The sequence below is a fragment of the Pangasianodon hypophthalmus genome, chromosome 2 (genome assembly GCF_027358585.1).
Source record: "Pangasianodon hypophthalmus isolate fPanHyp1 chromosome 2, fPanHyp1.pri, whole genome shotgun sequence".
In the NCBI taxonomy this organism is placed as follows: domain Eukaryota; kingdom Metazoa; phylum Chordata; class Actinopteri; order Siluriformes; family Pangasiidae; genus Pangasianodon; species Pangasianodon hypophthalmus.
The window spans coordinates 20,543,203-20,564,792 of NC_069711.1; the positions used below are offsets into that span (position 1 = coordinate 20,543,203).

The 21,590-nt window shown below is 38.3% G+C and overlaps 1 protein-coding gene across 25 annotated transcripts in view; it reads left to right on the top strand.

The window, feature by feature from the left end:
• The window catches only part of dlg1a (discs large MAGUK scaffold protein 1a), a 119,634-nt gene that overhangs the window by 94,268 nt on the left and 3,776 nt on the right, over positions 1 to 21,590 (top strand). For 16 of the 25 annotated variants that reach the window (XM_034310591.2, XM_053232082.1, XM_053232086.1 and 13 more), the window contains 6 exons: positions 7,549 to 7,663; positions 11,859 to 12,035; positions 15,242 to 15,308; positions 16,800 to 16,899; positions 20,500 to 20,541; positions 21,172 to 21,222. In XM_034310591.2, coding sequence (XP_034166482.1) covers positions 7,549 to 7,663; positions 11,859 to 12,035; positions 15,242 to 15,308; positions 16,800 to 16,899; positions 20,500 to 20,541; positions 21,172 to 21,222 — 552 coding nt within the window. Of the gene's footprint in view, positions 1 to 5,253; positions 6,814 to 7,548; positions 7,664 to 11,858; positions 12,036 to 15,241; positions 15,309 to 16,799; positions 16,900 to 17,223; positions 17,249 to 20,499; positions 20,542 to 21,171; positions 21,223 to 21,590 lie in introns of those variants that run through there. The other 9 variants (XM_053232091.1, XM_053232101.1, XM_053232088.1 and 6 more) reach the window with 6 other exon arrangements.

Consider the following 21,590-nt stretch of genomic DNA (forward strand, 5'->3'; position numbering starts at 1 on the left):
GATCTCATTCAAGTCCTCATTCACAGCTCCGTACATTTTAAAGACTGTTGAAATACTAATTACCTCTTCTGAGTGACCAGCAATTTTAAAAATGTGGTTATTTGAGAGATATAAGCTGTGCTCCATGCCCCATTTATCTTGGTAGAACTACTATTGCACCTAGTGGTCAAAAATGGGAACTACAACAAGCACTGAATGAGGCCATTGGGGAAGGAATCGCTTTGCCCCATGCTCCCTCAATGAACATTGTGTTTAGGGGTGGGGGAGGGACAGCAGACATAATACTTAATCATTTAACCATCTTTTAATCCATATTTTTCAGTCTTTCTGTAATCAGAAAGGGTGTGATTAGCAAGCTATGTTATCTAGCTAACTGTGCAACAAGCTAAATTGTTAAAGTGTCTTTAGAGTGCAATTATCAGTTTCCCAAAACCATCATAACTGCACGAATTGCTTATAAAATTATAATGCTTGATTTCAGATTTTTCGTGAAAATATATATTTCTGTTCTCTCACTGAAAGCTGGTGTATATAGTCAGTTTGTTCAAGTTCATTCAAGTCTTGTCAGCTCTCAACTGTCTACAGGGTTACTCTAAAAATTCATTAGCTCTCGATAGCGTGAGAGCCTTTCGATTTAATTTTATTTTAAACTATGTCGTTATTTAACGTCATCCTGCCCCACCTAAATCTAACTGAAGTGTTGGTATGGCTGAAATAATAAAAATATTCCTGAGTGAAGACTGTTGTTGGTGGCATCTCGATGTTGATGTCATTATTTTGCTGATTTTGTTGATGTTAAATATTCTTGGTTCTGTGAATGCTCAGAATGCTGCTGTGAAGGATACCCTAAATATTTGCACATAAAACAGTTTGTTATAAAGTCTCACCTTTGCTTCAGTGGATAATCTCAAATGGATACTGTAGACTTGTACCAAGGAACTGCTGCTATAATCATAAAGACTGTCCTGTGCTCATCCCAGGACTCTTACACTGAACATCCTTTCAACATGCTTAGTACTGTTTGTCTTTACTCTTCTATACATGTACAGTATCTTGTAATGATTTATACTCACACTATCCATTGTCCCAGCGGATGGGTTTCCTCTTGAATCTGGTTCCTCTGAAGCTTTCTTAATCATGTCATCTCAGGAACATTCTTCCTTCTCTCTGGCTTGCTCATTAGGGATCTAAAGCTGTATCTTATTTGCATTTAAGAAGAGACTTAAGAGATTAGATATAATATAATCACCTGGCAATATCCAGCAACTTTATTGCATGTTGTGATTTTGTGCATATCGTTCAGGTCTGCTAACCATGGTGCTTTTAATAATTAATGCACACTAACTCATAAGAGATTTTGAATTAGAAATTCAGGAGCCTAAGCATAGGTTGTGTGGTATTTATCAATATGGAGAAAGTATTCATCAGAAGCATATATTTCATTATTCAGGCCCAAAAGACAGCGGTGTTATGTTTTTTCAGACTTTGTCAGGCTTGATGTGGTCTGAATAGTAAAGAGTGTTTATTTGTTCATTAAAGAATGTAGTAGAAAGCTATTTCATGCATAATGGCCTTTGATAATGAAATGAAGAAGACAAAGGTTAGCTCCTGCTGATAGGAACAAGAGATATGTGCTCAATTAGAGAAGCAAACTCTTTAATGCTTAAAAGGTTAATAGTTTTGCAAAAACCTGGAAGGTACCTGGAACCGGCGAAAACAAGTGAGATAGGTCTATTTTTAGCGTGATGCTCGATGGTTTAATTATGAGCGTGTGATGGTCACTGAGGACCAGGTGGCTGAGGACTGATATGGCTCCATTTGGTGTTTTTGTCGTGACTTGGATCAGCTTTGTTTCTAAACCCTGGGAGGTGCTGAAGCCTTGCTTTAATAAAGAGATGCAGGCTTGGAAACTGTGTTTATGAGAATGCCATGGGTCATGTGGTGGTCCAGCAGAGCTTTGGCTAGAGACATCCACTGTGATCTAATTAAAGGTATGCGCACATGATCCTTTCACAGCAATGCCATGTGCGTGTCTGAGAGCCTGTTTATTTGTGTTGAAGTTGGACGAAGTTTGGTGAAAGCTGTGGTCTTAGCATGGCTCCTGAGCCTGGCTTCCTGTATGTATGCCTCTCCTCTTTCGGCTAGTTCAGGTTTATAGGTTGCTCCCACAATCTCTCTGCTTACCAAAGGACTTGGTGCCCCAAAGCCTTAGCTCACCAGCCAGGCTTGGACAGGATCGGAGGCTTCTAGAGAGCTGTGCAATCACAGCTATTTTTGCCATGAGACAGCATGGTGCATGGGGCAGAAGTTGACACCGTAGGGGGAGTTGTTTATGTCATCGTTTTCTCTTCTTAGGCTTTCATTTGTATGTCTGATACCTTCATTTTATCTATGCTTTGTCCAAGAAGAGGGAATTTAGTAACAAGGAATTGGAGAAGTGTACGCAAATTAGTATTTTGTTTTTAAACAAGACGATTATTTTGTGTAGGCTACTTGGAGTCATAATTACACTTTATCTGTCATTTTCGGCTAATACTATGCAGTGCATCTTATCATTTGAATAATTACAGTGCTAATGATGTCTGTAGTTTCTTGCAGAATGGAAAAATCTCCAGTTTGGTTGTGATAAATTGACATTGTCCCTGCTAATATTTTTGCATTTGCGTGTCACCGTACTCACTCTGTTTTAAAGATACTTGCTATCTTAATTTCTTGAATAACATCTCATCTATACTGTCACTCAGAGAGTAATGTTCGGCTAACACCAGTTTCTGCCAGGAATCTTACTGTTGTGTCAGCCACAGAATCACATGAGGAGGTTTGGTCACGCTTGACTCAATAGCGTTTCATTAGCACTCTGAGCACTGTTGCGCTGTCTGAGCTGGGTGTGGGCTCAGGTGTGTGGAGATCTCAGCCCTTCTCCTGTGGGAGATCTGCAGTGGAACAGTGCTGTCTCACTTCGCTCACCATGAGCTAGGCTTGGATGTCTAATTGAGCGCAGAGCTACATGGGGAAAGTCTCGGGGATGAATCCAGAGCGAGTATTATTGCATTATTTTTGACTTTCTCTCAAAATAATAAATCAAGTCCTTTTACTTTCACCTTTCCGTCAGAAGCCTTGTCACCTGCTAAGAGTCCTGTTTTGTGTCTGTAGACAAGCAGAGCACACTCAACCCCCAAAAGCACCATGCTTTGATCTGTGAAACTTAATGACATTGATGATTGGTACTTCAGTGGCACCGTCATGTCTATGTGATGTCTAGAGCTGAGGGAAGTGCCTGTTCTTTCTCCTCCAAGTATTTACTTTTAGTAGAACCTGAGTTACTTAAACACATGAATATTCAACCCTGCTGAGATGGAACTAAGGGTTTGATCTAATAATGTGATGGAAGAAAATGCAATATTTGTTCATTTTATTGCTTTAGAGGCACTTTCTGTACATCACGAAAAGCCAATACTGTCAGAACAAGGCATTAAGCTCCATATTCACAGAGAATTTGGGGAACATTCCTTCTCTCAATATGCCTGTCAACTAGACTATTTAAAAATGCGTGATCATGAGGTGCAGAAATGCATTAGCAGCAGCAGCGCTGAGATTTCACCACACTGTCACACTCAGGGAAAATTTCCTTTTATGTGTAAAAGAGATGAATAAAGCATTAGTCAATATTTTGTGTGAAGAAGATGGGCTTTTGCATTGCATTACCTCAGTGACTGTGACAAGGTACTGAAGAAGATTATACAAGATCTCTTTACTCGAACATGAATGTATTTCCAAGATGTTTTAGTCGACAGCGTATTACATGACTTTTATGAAAAAAATAGTTGCTAAGAAGAATGACCTTTGATGAACACGAAGCTTTGATACACTTGATACATTATTGTAACGTTAAGTCATGCTTTGTTTTTAGGGTTTGTACTGAAACTCACATCTTTAAGATTACCGTCAATTTCATCATCACATTTATTTCCCGAACATCTACTGCAAAAATTCATTGGAAAGATCTCTGCTGCTTATTTCCCAAATACTGCCACAGCACTGGTTCATTTTGCCTAAATACAAGAGCTGTTTAGAACTAAAGAAATGTTATAGATCAGTCAGTGGATTGTATTTGAATGTAATTTGGATGAAAGTGTGCTCTAACCATTTCATTTCAAAAGATGAATGCTCTTCCCCCCCCTCTGGCTCTTGTTTATATTGAGGGCATTGACTCTAATCTGCAAAGGATTAGCTGTCTCTTCTGGTGAGCTGTAGATCTGCAGTGCTCTTAGCCCAGGATTGGTGAGTTTGTTTAACAAAGTTCTGCTCTCTCCCTCTGCCTTCAGGCATTTTTTTTTTTCTCACACAACACTCGCACGTTTGAATGCAGTTGGAGTGCATCTGTGACACAGCATTAATTAATGATCTATTCATACCATCTCTTCTGTTATCCTCAGCCATGCACTTTTAAAGTCATAGCTTATATCATTTATCGTTAACTGGCAATAATTCTTTAACTTTTTGAGTGCAGCTCATTTACACCAGCCACATCGTGTCAAATGTCATGTGTAGCGTCACACCATGCAGCCCATCAAGACCTTGTGTGGTTCTATTTTAAGCGTTTCAGTGCAAACCTGCCACGTCACAGACACTTTAGTGAAATATAAATTCCACCTTGTGTGCAACACTGCTCTTGTTTTACCTTTGAAGGCTATGCACTTTAGTTAAAAACACTCTCCCGAGATTGTGTAATGTATAGTTTTGTAGAATAGTGTTTGTATTCTATCATTTTATAGCAACACAAAATCAACACAGATATACTGGTTATTCACTGTCTTAGGTCATGATTAGGTGGTTTTGTAATTACAGCTGGTAGATTGCTATAGACTAAATAGACATAGACATAGTGATTAAGGCTCTAGAGCAAAAAGCATTTTGCAATGTAAGCTTTTCTTCCACTTCTTTTGGTTTTTGGCCACTTTACGTCCACTCCTTTGTATTAGCAACCTCTTCATGACAGTTTAGAAAAACCTTTAAGTAGTTAAGCAATTACTGTGGTATACTATGAGTGTTGAGCATATCTCTGCATTATGTTCTTATATTCCATTATATGATCATATATTGCAGTGTACGTTTCAAGCCGAGGAACGTTTATACAGGAAAGTAAGGAGTTAATAAGCGACTGGTTTGTGTCATTAGTAAGCAGGAAGGTTTGCTCAGCTTGCCTGAGAGGGATCTTAGCCAAGAGGGGGTGTGGCTGAGAGGGGGAGTGGCTGAAAAGGGGTGTGGTCGACTGGGGGTGTGTTTGTCGAAGGGAGATTTGCTAGCTCTCAAACAAAACTTATTCTATTAAATATAAAACATTTAATATCTCTCTCTAGAGGAATTAAAATGCTGGAAATGTAAATTCATCTACTCACCACTGATAACTGAAAGTGGGAGATGCAGTTATAAACGGATTAAAATCGAAGTATGCCGATGCTCTTTCTCCTGCCAGTAGCTCATATGGAAATGCAGCTAAGACTTGTGGATTGACTTAGGGCTTGACGCAATGCTTACGTGATGCGTCCAGTGTGAATTCTCAGCTCAGTGCATTTCTTTACATGGATATCAGTAGGATTGTATACATTGCTTTAGAAAAGTTTATGTGAGGCATGAAATAATGAGCATTATTTAGACTGAGTTAATTTTAGTGTATATGTAAGTATGACTATAATCTTAATTACATGCAGCAGAGCCATCACTGGCTGTTTGAGCATATTGCGTCACTGCTCTCAATTCCCTAATGTTCTGGAATCCCGAGGGATCGAGGGTCTGCGTGAGCCACTGTTCTCTATGAGCACCTCTTCATCTTAATGCTGTTTTCTGCTGTGAGATTAGTTTCATCTGCATCGATTTTTCACTATAGATCTGATCTTGCTTCACTTCTATGTGACATAATGGTTCATAATGACCATTTTTCACGGAGACTGTGGAGAGAGTAACTTCCCAGAGTACCAGTGTGTTTGTGGGTATAAGTATATTTGTTCCCTTTTGAGCTTCAGATTCAGGATTGTGTATTGTGTATAACATTTCCGTAGTGTATGGGAAATGTTACTCACTCTGCTCAGTCAGTTACATATAAATATCCTGTATAAGGAGCAACACAGTGAAATAAAAAGCAGAGCCAGTGATGAGGACAAGTGACAGATGTATCTATAATACAATCTACAGTATATATAGATGAGACAGAAAGGAGGTGGGTTATTAATACATGAGAAAAAGTACACGGTAGTGCTGTAAAGGAGGGGTGAGGTAGAGATGAGCCCAAAGGAACCCTAGCGAATGAAAGTTGTCCAAGAGAATAAAAATTGTGCAGGCCAGGGATCCAAACATTATATGTATTAAAGCAGAAATAAAGTACATCTTATAAGTAAGCAGAATCTTAGCAGAATGAGGTTATTTTGTGTTAATTTGAACTATTGTTGCACAAAAAATGACTTAACGTGAAGAGGAGGGTGCATGCACACACACACACACACACACACCGAGTTGGGAGGGGCATGAGTGCTTGTGTGTAGTTCATTAGCATCTGTTGTGTTGCCCTACCGTAGGTTCTCAGAAAGAGGCTTTACGCCTAGCCACAGCGAGTCCAAACTCTCTCTCTCTCTTTCTCTCACACACACACACCCATCCTCAAGCACATAGTTCAGCTAAGCTTGAATTGGGAGCTGGCCTTCAGCACCACAGCATCTTTCCCCTCACACATGAGCGAATAGAAGCAGAAAGGCTTTCACAGCGCTCTCATCCACACTTTTATCTGAACCGCTCGACCTGCAGAGAGCAAAGAGAAATGTGAGTATGAAGGATTATATGACTAACTGGATTTAACATGGGATAAAAGCTGTTGTGATGTACCTGTGTGAATCCTGGTTTAATTTTCATCTGATGTCTGTACTGCGTTGCTTATATTTGTTTTGTGGGAAATCACGGCTTTGTTTTCTCTGAGCTCGCTCTGGTTTTTATTCTTGCTTACCAACTAATACAGTTATTTTGTCCTTTTATTATATTTCACATTATACTGAAACAGATATGCAGTTTGTATTGACTCACAGCAGCGCACATCAGACAGAAGGAAAGAGCATTAGCAAACAAATTGGGTTAAAGCAATTAAATAATTCATTGAGAACATTTTGCCTGTCTTGCGAGAGTACAACCTTTTCACACAGTGCAGCTAAGAGTCAGCCAGAATAGCTAAATGTACTAGACTGTCCTCCGGTTATGATGAGTCTGTCTGATCTTATTATACCTTTAGCAGTAAGAGCTGCTCAGCTGGGCACATGTGTGTGTGTGTGTGTGTGTGTGTATGTGTGCTTGTTATATTCAGGGAAGAAATAAGGTTCAACAAAGATTTCAAGTACTATTTAGTTTGAGTAGTAGTATTAACCCTCTCTCTCTCTCTCTCTCTCTCTCTCTCTCTCTCTCTCTCTCTCTCTCTCTGCATTCCTTCCATTCTGTCTGTTTAGATTGTTGATCATGCATCATGCACTACAAATGTATCACGCTGTTTATTTTTCTTTGTACATGTAGAGTACAGCCGTTTTGAAGCTAAAATCCATGATCTCCGGGAGCAGATGATGAACAGCAGTATCAGTTCAGGTTCCGGCTCGCTCCGCACCAGCCAGAAGAGGACGCTCTACATCAGGTGAGACCTCCCCTGGTTCTCTGATAATTGCACCGCACCTCTTGTGTCTTTGTCCTGAAGGTCGAGTCACCTTTCCTCCACTGTTGTTCCAACAATGTGATTTTCACAGGTCTTACCAGTGATCTGACCAGGCAAGGAGCTTTCACCATATTGTTCTGTTTTATGCAGATTTTGTAATGTATTTAGTTTCCCTCCACCTGGTTTTATGTGAATTTTCAATTCGAGAGTGAAAACTCTGGATTGAAACAACCGAAATTATAAAACACCACATTATAAAACATTAGGAGAAAATGTCTTTTCTTTTGAGCTTCTGTTTCGCTGTGTGCTCTTTAATATATATATATTCTTATACCACAAACACTTTTGAATTCTTGAATCTGATTGGTCAGAAGGTCTTGAGTAATTTTCAATAACAGCAGCCCTGGCAATAGTTTCGGCTGCAACACAATTCACGGGTTTATATTAATATGCTCATTCAAGACATTTTCATTTTTATAGTAACAACTTGCACAGTGACTTGTGTGGCAGACACTCCACATAAATATGATGTGATATGATGAAGTTTTCAGTGGGGAGGTACATATATTTAGCATTTATGGAAGGAGTCTCCAATGTCAGGGCTTTGTGACAGTCAGGGTAAAGCTGTTCTTTAGAGTTTTTTGCCATGGAATTTCTTCAGGATAGAGAACCTTTCATTAACTTTAAGAGAATTAAAAACACAGGCTGGTGACAGAATGATTGTTTATAGCTGCTATAATGTAGTTAATAACAGACTAACTTGTTTCACAGACATTCCACAACATTAAACAAATGTATAATACTTTAACAAATAAAAAAATTGTAGTCATTGGCAAATTGCTATATATGAAGAATAAAACACTTTGGGATGTGCAGTTGTTCATCACATGACCATCACCACCATGACCTTGAAAGTGCAGAAACATTTGGACTGAAAAATGTCAGTACGGAAACTCAGATTGGTGCAAAGGTTCCAGCATGGGTGTGGTGAGACTGCCTTGCTCTAGATAATGGATGATCGGTTGTCCTAACTTTTAAGACACTGTTACCACTGCAGAAAACTAATAATAATGATTAGAGGGGCTGCTGAAGCTGGTGGTCTTGGAGCAGCTGCTGGTTAAGGCCAGTCACGGCTGATGCAGCTGCTTCTGCTGGAGTAATGAAACTGCTTCATAAAGACCTGATATATCGCTACACCGCAACATTCAAACACAATATTGCCAGAATCATCTGTTGTTTTTTTTTTGTTTGTTTTTTAAAACTATGTGGCTAGTGTAAATCCTGCTCAGAATAGATGAAGAGTAAAAGTGCTTGCGTTTGCATTTATGAATACAATATGAATCCATAGCTTTTCTCTTTCCATTGCATCAGTCTCTAGTTATAATTATTTCACCTACTTTTAGACTGGTGTGTCTTCCAGTACTGTGCTACTGTATCCTGTTAGATGCTGTTTTCAATATTGTGCTGTAGTTTGGCTCGTAACACCGGGATCTTCTTTGAGGTTGTCCCCTGACATCACTTAGACTTAGTCTTAGACTTCTTAACCTTTTCAAGATGTTCTCCATATTTTCTTCTTACGTTCCCTCCCACTTACTCTTTGCCTGTCTCTGTGTTTATAGGTGATTGTCCCTAGTGCTAAGAGTGATTGGAGTGTTTTCTGGTCAGATTCTGATGTTTACACTTGCATTCAAGTTTATACAGTGTGTCTACAAACTCACTTCCACTTCATGGATGTTCCACAACATTAAAAGAAAAGTCCACCCTGAAACACATTAAATATTTTTTTATACTGAAATATTTGTGTCTGACGTCAGGGGGCATATTGCTAGCACAGATACAATGGCATTTAAGAAAATGATCTCAAACATAAAAGATAAGATATAGGTGTGTATATAAAATATAAATCATTAAGAAATACAATGCATTGTTCTTTAATAAATAGAAAATTCTAACTGCTGTGGTATAAGAGGAATAAAGCACATCAGGATATGCTATTATAGGTGGCATCAAGCCATATCATCGCCTATTGTGTTTCATTCTTTACATATTACATCATAGGTCAAATGAGTCAGTCTTGGTACAGTACAGCATGCTCTGGGGAGTTAAATTTTTAAACACTCGCTTTTGTAGGATTAGACAAACAGCTACTGAATATTTCAAAGATTTATTTTCCAGCCAGTCACTGACCCTGTTCCGGCAATGAATTTTGCAAGGCAGCATGTATAGTAATCCCTAATCTGGTGCTTGTCACAAAATAAACCCTGTATGATGGAAAAAAGAAGATTCACTGCCCCACTAGTGACACAGACATCTGTTGTTATTATCTGTGCCAACATTTCAAAAAATGTTATTTTTTCAGTGTATTCAGTTGTTTCCTTGTCTTACTACTAGTTTTATTTTTGTTTGCCTTTTGAATTTAGAATAAATATAATCATTTGCATTACCATATTATTACAACAAATCAAATGTTGCTATATTGTATAATAATATTAAGATATTACAATATAAATGGTTATATCAGGATGTGATTGTTATACATTTTACTGTGTTGTTAAGTAATAATGCACTAAAGGCAATCAGGAAGCGCTGTGTGACATTTCAATCCATGTTTATGATATTTATCACTGAAACCTGTAAATGTAGTTAAATATGATCCTTTGCAGCTGCACCAATTGCATTACACTGAGAGTGCATATAAAGTTGATTTTTCTATGTTTCCACTGCAATTGAATTAACCTTCTAGCAAAGCAAAAGATGAAAACAATTTCATTTTCATTAATTTGCATTTAATTGGCAGGCTAGGAGACTGATTCTTTCAGCAGTTGCACCAAAGATTGCTGTTAATAGACATAAAAACTCTGACTACCTTTAAGAAAGTTCTAAAAATCTCTGTCCAATATGTGTGGAATAACCGCAGCACTATTTGTTTTTTTTTCTGTAAGGTGTTTGCATTGATGTGATGTATATATCTTTTAATCAAGTTAAATAACCTGGATTTAAAATGTTGGTTTTAAAAATGTCAAATTTAAAATCTCCTTACACGCTTCTCTGTGTTCTGGGTCTCCTCCGTTCTAAATGCATGAACGTAGCACTTCATTATTGATGAAAGTGCAGAGAGCAGCTACTCAGGACAGTTTGGAAATTCATGCATGCGTTTGCACAAAACTCACAGACAAATGCATATGTACACTTACATATATACAATGTAGAAGTGGCCTATTTAAATCCCCAGTGGACAAATTAGAATCAGAAAAGCACACACACACACACACACACAAAAAAAAACCAAAACACAGAGGTTGCTACAATCAAAACTGATATTTAAAAATGAATTGGATGCATATATTTAAGCAATATCGCATGAGCAAGAGTGCGGTTATACTGAATATCGGCACAGCTGTGATTTAGCGTAGGCACAAAGTGCTGTAGGTAATCATAGCCGTGCCGATATTCAGCATAACCACACAACTGCATGTGCAATATTGCTTTTACACAACAGTTCTATAGACTCTATAAAGAAATTAATATTGAGTAACTGATAGTTTGAATACAGTATGGTTAAATGTTTTGTTTATTTTTTGCTAGCAGAAATCAATCCTGAAGAAGCTACACTCACTTTAGAGCCTGTTGACTAGCTGGCTAGCTAGCTCACATTGATTTGTACATTTCCGTTACAAGTGCGTACAATGAAATTGGCTTCCCTTCTTCCTTTTCATCTTCATCTGATGAGCTTTCATATTTTAAGTCAAAGGTTATATTCATGGAAAATATATCGTTTGCCATGTCTGCTGATGATGTCACTAACACTACTGCCGTAACCGTTTCGAACTAGGAAGTGGAATGTTATGTGGTGAGCACAGAGGAGCAGAGTGATACAAACAGTTTAATGTCCCAGTGCGGTTATACTAAATATAGGCACTCTTGGAGCGCCGCTTGACCAATCAAATTAGTGGACCAGAACTAACTGTTGTATAATTTATAGTTTATTAACAATACAATTTGAAATGGGGCTGAAATGGTTTGTTAGGATGGCATGAGAATCACTCGACGATGGCCTATAGTGTTCAGCTTTTTAGAGAATTTTTTTTTTGTAAAGCATTGCACAAATCACAGATGGACTGACTTAATTGCACTTTCTTGTTTCAAACTCACTGTGTTTTATCATTTCTGGCTCCAGAGCTCTGTTCGACTATGACAGGACGAAGGACTCTGGCCTCCCGAGTCAAGGATTGAACTTCCACTTCGGGGACATCCTGCACGTGCTGAACGCTTCAGATGATGAGTGGTGGCAGGCACGCAATGTCACCGCAGATGGAGAAGTGGAAGAGATCGGAGTCATTCCCAGCAAGAGGAGGTACTGCAGCACTCAGCTTTCACATGAACATGTCTCATGTCCTTCCCTATTCCCTTTACCCCGGTCCCCAGTGTCTCTCTGGAGAGCAACTTTGGTTTTACTTGAGAGGATCTTAGAGTTATACTCATTTTTAAATCATTTTAGGTACCAAGTTGGCTTGTTTATTACAAGAAAATATTCATACTCTTCCCCAGAGAGGAGAAGGCAGAATCAGTTAAAACACTTTTTTCTAGCTTTCTAAAAAGGAAACAGATCCAGATAATGTTGAAAAAATAATCTGGTCTTGGAATCTTTACTTAATCCTTAACTTCATCTGGTTACTTAAGACTTACATTTTCCTCACTGAGAAATATTTCTGACTCTGCTGTCTGGAGGTAAGATTTAGCAAAAGAAGCTTAGCTTCTTTAGCTCCTGCTGTGTGGTGAGTGGCAGCTAAACTCTGGGAGACAGCAGAAATACCCTGCTATGAGCCAGCACGAGAGTAGCTTACAGTAACAACTGACACTTTCTTCAGCCCCATCATAAGCAGAATTGTCACAGAGCCTAAGCAAAAAAAAAGTTGTCTACTTGTAATATCTTGTAGTATTTTATGTATTTAGTATTAGGTATTTAAGCAAAACTCAGTCCAAAATGTTTGCTTTGTGTCAAGCGTAATTTTTAGCATCCATCTAGTGTTTTAATGAACAGTGCATCCATTTTGTGTATCCCTGTTTGTATGTTAAAGAGGAAGTGCTAGTACAGGTATTAAATTACAAGACATGAGCATTTAATTAAAGTAGGAAACAGCAGACACCTTATTTTTGCTTTAAATGAGAATGTGCCCAGTTTCATATTCCCAGAATTACCCACATTTCCCTCTTCGCTAGGACGTAAATCCAAATTTTAACCCATATACAGACTCTCTTTTGTCTTTGTTTGTGGTGACAAGCTGGTATCCAGACATTCTAAATACTGTCAGTTTTGACCGTCGTACCGATTTATTACTGCGTTTTACAGTCATTTGATTTGCATTTGGTTTGTGTCTTACATACTTAAAGCCATATGTCTGTTATATGTTTTCATATGAAGGTAATTTATATGAAATCTCTATACATTACTGGATTATAAACTCAGACTGCACTGTCTTGAGTGCTTGTCATCATCATGCCACATGTCTAATACCACTCTAGTCTTTAGGATCATCTTTAACCTGCCTGGCAAAAGGAAGAATAGCAGTCAGTTTAAGGCAAACCCACAGTGTCACCATCATCCAATAATACACACTCTAATTAAAGCCTTTTTCCAGTGTGTGAAACAAAGTTTGCTCTCACTTTCTGTCTCCAGACGAGGCAGACTGAGAGCTGATAATGGACTTCTCACTCAGTTCTGTTTATCTGCTGCCGCTCTCCTGTCTCTCACCTGCACTGCGTGTGATGTCAGATGTCAGAGCTGTATGCGTGCTGCTGTGTGAGATATCTCACCATTTTGAAACAGGGGAGCTTCTGGAATGAGTGCTACCTCTTTGAACATGGTGGCCCTTTTTAATGTAATTGCGTGTGTACATATCTTTGTTTTAGGAAAGATTAAGGAGTGAGTTATGGTCTTAATTCCAAATATAGTGTGTTTTAACATGGCCATGTTGTATTCCATTGTTTGCCTTCTACTACTATTTGAATGAGCTACTGTCATTTTTTATTGAGACACTGTTACTTGTGTGGTAGAACAGTAAAAACTCTTCACATGGTGAACTAGAGTATGTATAGTTCTAAAAACAAAACACTTGAGGCTTTCATATGCTGATGTGTGTTTTAAATGTATCTGATCAGAAATAAAGATGTAGCATTTTAAATTTTGGTTACCCCAAAAAGTGAAAAGTGAGAAAATCTCATTTAAAGACATTATCCTGCCTGTGACGCAAATGCATTGCTACAAACGTAATCAGTTACACTCATATCTGTTTCGCTACGGCAATGGAGTAACTGGATATTATATTCAGAATTACTCAAACCAGCCCACCTGGTACCAACAACTAAGTCACAGTTAAAGTCACAGAGATCACATTTTTCCCCATTCTGATGTTTGTTGTGAATAGTAACTGAAGCTCTTGACCTGTATCTGCATGATTTTATGCATTGTGCAGCTGCACCTATGTGCAGGTGTACAGGTGTTCCTAATAAAGTGGACAGTTAGTGTATATATACCGATCAGCCATAACATTAAAACCACCTGCCTAATATTGTGTAGGTCCCACTTGTGTTGCCAAAACAGCACTGAACCGTCAAGGCACGGACTCCACAAGACCTCTGAAGGTGTGCTGTGGTATCTGGCACCAAGAGGTTAGCAGCAGGTCCTTTAGGTCCTTTAAGTCCTGTAAGTTGCAAGGTTCCAGCACATCCCACAGAGGCTGGATCGGATTGCTGAGATCTGGGGAATGTGGAGTCCAAGTCAACACCTTCAACTCTTTGTCATGTTCCTCAAACCATTTCTGAACAATGTGCAAGGTACAATATTCTGCTGAAAGAGGCCACTACCATTAGGGAACAATGTTTCCATGAAGGGGTGTACTTGGTCTGCAGCAGTATTTAGGTAGGGGGGACATGTCAAAGTGACATCTACATGAATGCCAGGACCCAAGGTTTCCCAGCAGAACATTGCATAAAGTATCACACTGCCTCCACCAGCTTGCCTTCTTCCCATAGTGCATCCTGGTGCCATCTCTTCCCCAGGTAAGCGGCGCACAGGTACCCGGCCTTCCTTGGACCACTTTTGGTATTTACTAACCACTGCATACTGGGAACACCCCACAAGACCTGCCATTTTGGAGATGCTCTGACTTTGTCATCTAGCCATCACAATTTGGCCGTTGTCAAAGTCGCTCAGATCCTAACGCTTGCTCATTTTTCCTGCTTCCAACACATAAACTTTGATATCTGACTGTTCACTTGCTGCCTAATATATCGCACCCCTTGACAGGTGCCATTTTAATGAGATAATTAATGCTTTTCACTGTCAGTAGTTTTAATGTTATGGCTGATTGTTGTACATTTTAGCAGTTGCCGTCCATAATTTTTTTAAAGTGAAAGCAATGCAACATGATATGATTGCATCTAAAAATTTGGGACACTGTTAAAGCTGTCTGTTGTGTCTTACAGTGGCATGGTGCTTTGGCAGCACTAAAAGATTCACAATCTGTAATGTATATTGTTCTGTTCTTTCTTGGCCATCAGGGTGGAGAGAAAAGAGAGGGCCAGGTTAAAGACGGTCAAATTCAACTCCAAGTCTCGGGACAAAGAGGTAAGTCACTGCATAAAAATTATGTTTGTGAAATGCTTTTCAATTCAGACATAATATAGAGTATAGAACTATCTATGACTACATATATTTGATGTGAGGTATGAAAAAACTGATCAGATAATGTGCAGGTGCTCTTGTATTAACGTCACATTCGCAGCTAAAAGTTTAGGATAAAGTACTGCACCTTCCTCATGTGTTACTGTATTCAAATGCTAAAAAAAGCTTTCACACCGCAGAGCCGACAGCTGATTTTCCACTTTGTGCCACAAAGAACCTCCATGTGCAGTACAGAATTGTGATTTTTTTTTATAAATCTTTAAAGATTTTACAAGTAAAACTAGTGCATTGAAACTAGTCACTGAATGTACTATATTGTGCTAATCCCTCCTACAGACAGAGGCATGCTTGTGAGAGTCTCATTAAAAGCATGTGACAGGTTAACCTTCACATCTTTGCTGCTCTGTTCTCCATTACTGACCTAACTAGTTCAAGTTCACTTTTCAACCGCATATCCCGATGCAACACCAAATTAAATAATGCATGAAGTGCTCAGGTAAACAACAAAGCAACAAACAAAATGAAATATGCTTGCCATTGATGTAAAACTGCTCTGTTCCTGCATGCTGGCTGCTTCCAGCCTCTTTTCTCTCCTGTGTGCTATTTGCTTTTTGATTGCTGTTCCTTTTTTCATATTCATATTATATTTTATTCACTTCCACCTTTTTTACACTTTTGCTTTAAAATCCATTAATCAGTCAGTCAGTTGTAGGCTTCTTTTGCTCTTGGAACAACCTTTTCATCATTTATTTCATGAGTGTCAGTGTATTTCTTCTCACAATAGTTATTGACTCTGTTACCACAAATAAAGTAAGTGCATCATACCTTATACCTATTAATGAATAATAAATTCCAATGTTCAAATTTTATTAAGCATGTAGTCAGTAGTCACAAGCACCTTGTGTATATTTTCATTTACAAAATATTCCAGTAACTAGAAAAAAAATCTGATTTGGCAATAATTAGATAGACAATTTACACGCACTTGAGTTATATTAATAATGGGGAAAATCCTCTTTTTTCTAAATACTTGACATTTTATCTCTAGTTAGTTTTATCTATTTTATCTTGACATTTTGTCTATAAGTTTATGACCTACCAATAAACCTACATCCTGCTGTATTTATTTATTTATTTATTGTTTTTTTGTTTTACATGGAGTTGTTTTACTAGTGAATATTTATTTGGAATTTTATTATATCATATTTCTTAAAATATGATAACGGCTTTTATATGATTTAGTATGTTGCAGTATTCTGCTGGCATGACCATTTGAATAATCTGGTGACTGCTGAAATGACATAATGTTCAAATTGTTAGTGTTCATGTAAACGCACTCATGAATGGGGATCAGTTGGGCATTTGTTCACAACTGTAGCAGACACCTCCCTTCCATCTCTCTTTTTGTTCTCCATCCCTCCCTCTCTTCCTCAGCAGTCACTCAATGGCAAGCGTAAAAAGCACGTCTTTTCACATAAATTCCCCTTCTACAAGAACAAGGAGCAGAGTGAGCAGGAAACAAGCGATGTGGAGCGTAAGTACGCCTGTGCACATGGGACAGTGCAGGACAAAGCAGCAACTAACCGCTGAACAAAACACCTCATACTCATACTGCAACTGCAACCATGCCAAACATCATTACAAGGCTTTATACTTCAACTCCTGACATGTTTTTATTTTGAAAATATGATATAACATGAGCAAATTTCATGTAAGTTTGTTCATTGGGAGGACAAAATCCTATTCTGTTGCAGTATGGGGGTTTGGTTGTTCATCTGTAACGCTATGTGCAAGTTCAGTAACCTTGATTTTTGTGATTTTTTTTCTATTTGTGTGCTCTCTGACGACTCCTCCACAGGACCTGAGTGACGACAAAGGCTTGAGTAAGTCATCCTGGACTCCTGCAGTCTTAGATGGCCTTGCCCACTTCTCAGCATGACCTCATTTTAGTTTTTCCTTTCTTTTTCCACCTTTTGCCTTATAATAATCTAATTAGTAAGCTTTTCTATGAAAAGTGCCAGTCTCACAATGTGAGCTGGACACATGACTTTTATTTTTACAATGACTAGAGCAATATAAAATGACTTTTGCAGGTTTATAAGCTATGTGACTAATCACACGGAGTCGGTCGACCTGACCTGCAGATAAGATGACTACAATATGGCATTATATTCTGTGATCCCGCAGGCTTGCTTTTTACCACCTAAAGACTTGGGTTTAATAGACTGTAATTTTCTTCATTATATAGAAGACTTTTAAGATTGTTGTGTTTTGTCACTCAACATTAAGGGATAAACATAAAAAATGGACACTCTCAAATGTGTGTGCTTTGCAGTACGGTTAAATATTACATGAAATGCCAGAGCAGCATCACAAAGCAGCATATAGTTATCAGAGCTTAAATCCTGTCGTGATGGCTCTGAAATCGTCAGTGAGTTAGGCTTTATTTATTTATAATTTCATTCATAATTTCTTTATCCTAAGAAAGATTTAAATATCAGATTTTCATATGATGTCTGGTCCACTTGAATGCTTATGTACAGTAAATAAAAATAGTGCTAATGTGCTATTACTACATCATACTGCACTAAATAGCTTCCTAATGATGAAATGGCTGTGCAGTATTACAGCAAATACCTGGCCTCTGTTTATTTTACAGTGACTCAGATTTTTGTCATTGAAATAAGAACACTGAGTTTACATAGAGCACTTAATTGTGTCCTGATGTGTTTTAAGCACATTCTTAGGAAGCTGTGGGAGACATCAGAGCACAGTCTTTTTGTTTCACCACAGCTACAGGAGAGTTATTACAAGATTGACATTTACATTTCCACTGCCGTTGTCTTCATTTACATTTCAAAGGCTTTTACAAAACACTTAACACTAGTGTGCTACTTTTGTGGGACAGCTAATAGAGATTAAACCAAGTTGTACACCTGTCCATTTACAAAGCAAACACCCACACCGTATGTCCTTCAAGGCGCATCAGTGTTTTTTTTGTGATCAAAGTGCACACGCAAAAACAAGACATACGTAATTTCAACACATTTGCATATGTCTGGAAGCTTTGCGACAGTCGGTGTGGGTGGTAACATGGCACAGAGAGGAGCAAATGTAAAAAGGGGTTGGGTTTCAATATGTTAAGAGAGTTGGTTAAACATGCTGCTGCGATATCCTGTTTTATATCACAGCGCTGATGAATGCTTGAATCTAATTGGTCAGAGGACAGGCTGTAATTCAAATGACAGGTTTATATTAATGCACTCATTCAGATATGTTAGCATTTCTATAGTAATCCTTACTCCTTCAATGGAACTTGTGTGGTAGACAATCTAAAGAAGCCAAAGCTAGTAAAAAATTATTTATATGGAGAACCTGTAAGGAGATTTGACATTTATGGAAGGATTCTCGGGTGTTGGCACTTAGTGGTCTGTAAGATTTATGCAATGGGAATGTCTTCCGGACAGAACAGTTTGAGCTTTCCAGTTCCTGGGTAACACGACAAGCTGCTTTTTTGGTCTTATTAACTTCAAGAGAGAGCAAAAAAAAAAAAAAGGCTTTTGAGGGAACGACTGTTTATAGTTGCTATAACATAAATGATAACAGGAACTAACTTGCCTCACATACATTTCATAACACTAAATGTAACTATAAACAGTTAAAAATACTTGTCATACATTAATAAATAAAAGAAATACAGTAGATGGCAAATTGTGGTGGTATAAGAGAAATAAACTACTTCAGGGAGGTAACAGTAACTCTGCTTCAGGTCAGGCTGTATCACACCACCCCATCATGGATTATTTTCCTTTAACAACATGCCACTTCAGTTCCTCTGCTTCCCTTTAAGAACTGAGTACACAGTACTCTGATTTTTTTTTGTAATGACATATAATTTTACTTACTTATTTATATCAGATTTTAGCAGTAGCTATGACCAGCTGACTGACAGAACTTATAGCAAATATACTTTCTGTTTTTTATCTGACTACATTTTATGTTGACATTTTAGTGGTAGTGTACTAAGCGCAGAGACTTGAATACAAGAACAGCCACAAAACTGAATGGTGAGAAATGAGAGAAGACTTACACAAAGACAAGGCTTACCAGGAAGTCAGGAAAATGCTGTCGTATCCCGGCATCTGCGCTGAAAGGGGCCTCACATTTTTGAACCAAAATAAGTTTGAAAATTCCACTGTGTTGTCAAATTTTGAATGTCCCCCCCCCTTTATGCTCGTCCACCAACAGCACATTCATAGCAACAGTACCCAAACAAGAAAAAAATTGGCTTTCATACAACCAAAATAGTAACATTAGTGTTAACCAGCACATTGTGCATGCACTGGCACAAAAATAGAGCCTTCCGTGTGAAATTTCTCCTCACATTAGGATAAGAAGTTGCCTCTACCTGCCTGTCAATCATATTGCCTGTTGATTTAGAAGCTCCCCCATGCACTAGTATTCAAGTGTTTTAGCCAAGGCAGCTCGCTTTTGGTGTTTTGGGGGCATGGGTTTTGAGGTACTGAATGGTACCACTAGTTTTAGCTAACTTTCCCCAAAATATATACCTATACCTTTATACTATACCTTTAAATGGTTATGGTACTTTAATCAGTCATACACACTGTCCGTGTTGTATTAAAGGGAGAGGGTCTGTGTTTGTAGCCTCACTGAAAAATCTGTCTATGATGGAGTTGTGTTCTCAATGTGCAGTGTACCATGGCAATGTTAAGACCCTCTGGAGACCATATCAGTGCTGTGCTGTCAAAAGTACGTTCTATTTCAGTGGTGTGAACTTGCAGCAGCAGAAAATGGAATTAAATTGGAAAGTGCGAGATGATTAGCAGTTTCATGGGTATCACAGATCCTTAACACTGCCATCTGCTGGTCACTGAAATGAGTTCTGTGTTGTATCTCGGTTCCAATCCTGAAGGCGTTTTTGCCTGCTGATTTCCACCATCTTAATACACCTCATACAGCTAACTAAGTGCTGTTTAATAATGCAGATTTGGTATGTTAGATCAGAGAAACCTAGCCCTCAAGACTGGAACTGAGAATCCGTGGTTTATCTCCTGCCTTGTGTTTTCTGGTGTGGCTGTGTAGTGCTGCTTATGTTGCCCTTTTTTGATTTCAGAGCATGTAACCTCTAATGCCAGTGATAGTGAAAGTAGCTACCGTAAGTGTTTTCCTTTTGATTTCCTCTCCTCTTTTGTCTGTCTGTCTCTGTGAGATGTGTGTTTGTTTACCATGTTTTTGTTTTCTGTACAAAAGTTCTGCTATAACCCCATACAGATTTATGAGCATAAATGACCATAAAGGACTGAACGTGTCATGACTAGGGTACTATGTTTATCGGTACCTTTTTTAAAGACGATGGACTTGTTTTGAAAATCATAGCTGTTAACCTTAATGAAGCGGATATTACCTCTGTTATCAGCGACCTGGCTCAGTTATCCAGGTTGTTTGTACTTTATGACTGGTGTTCATACTCCTCTGAATTATTACCTAATCACTTGAACAATGTGCATCAGCAGATTCAGAGTACAAACCCTTCCTGAACTGACCTGTCTACACTTCCTGTAACATTATAAACCCTTTCTTCTGTTTGAATGGAAAGCTTTATATAATATGTTTTGTAATTTGGATTTTGTAGACTGTGCATAAAATATTTGAATTTCAGAGCACAGATGTTGGAAATGTTCAGAGAGAAATAGTTCAGCTACTTCTGCTATTCAGTCAGATTTATATCAGCTAATTGTAAATGTTAGACATTTGCCAAAGGCTTCTCTTTTCTCTGTTCTACTAGGTGGACAGGAAGAGTACGTTCTATCATATGAGCCTGTGATTCAACAGGAAGGTAAGTGTCTTAAGGAGCAGCTGATATAAATGGGCTAGCAGGACTAATCCCCCCACCCCACCCCCTACTTGTCCTTCAAATTAAGGATACATTGTACAAAATACACAAAAGGACACAAGACAGAATGGTAATGTTAGTGTTTTGTGGTTTGAACAAAAGAGTTACAGCTTTTCTGTTTTAATGTTTGGTATTTGGAGGAAACACAGCATGAAGCCAGTAGAGCATTACGGACATGAAACATAAGTTAGAAATTGCGAATGCAGCCTCATGTCTGTGTTTAAGTGTGTTTGTGTAATAATTTGGCCCACATAATTCTTATTATCCTATTGATGAGATCATGTGATATATTGCTTTGCTCAATTCTAATT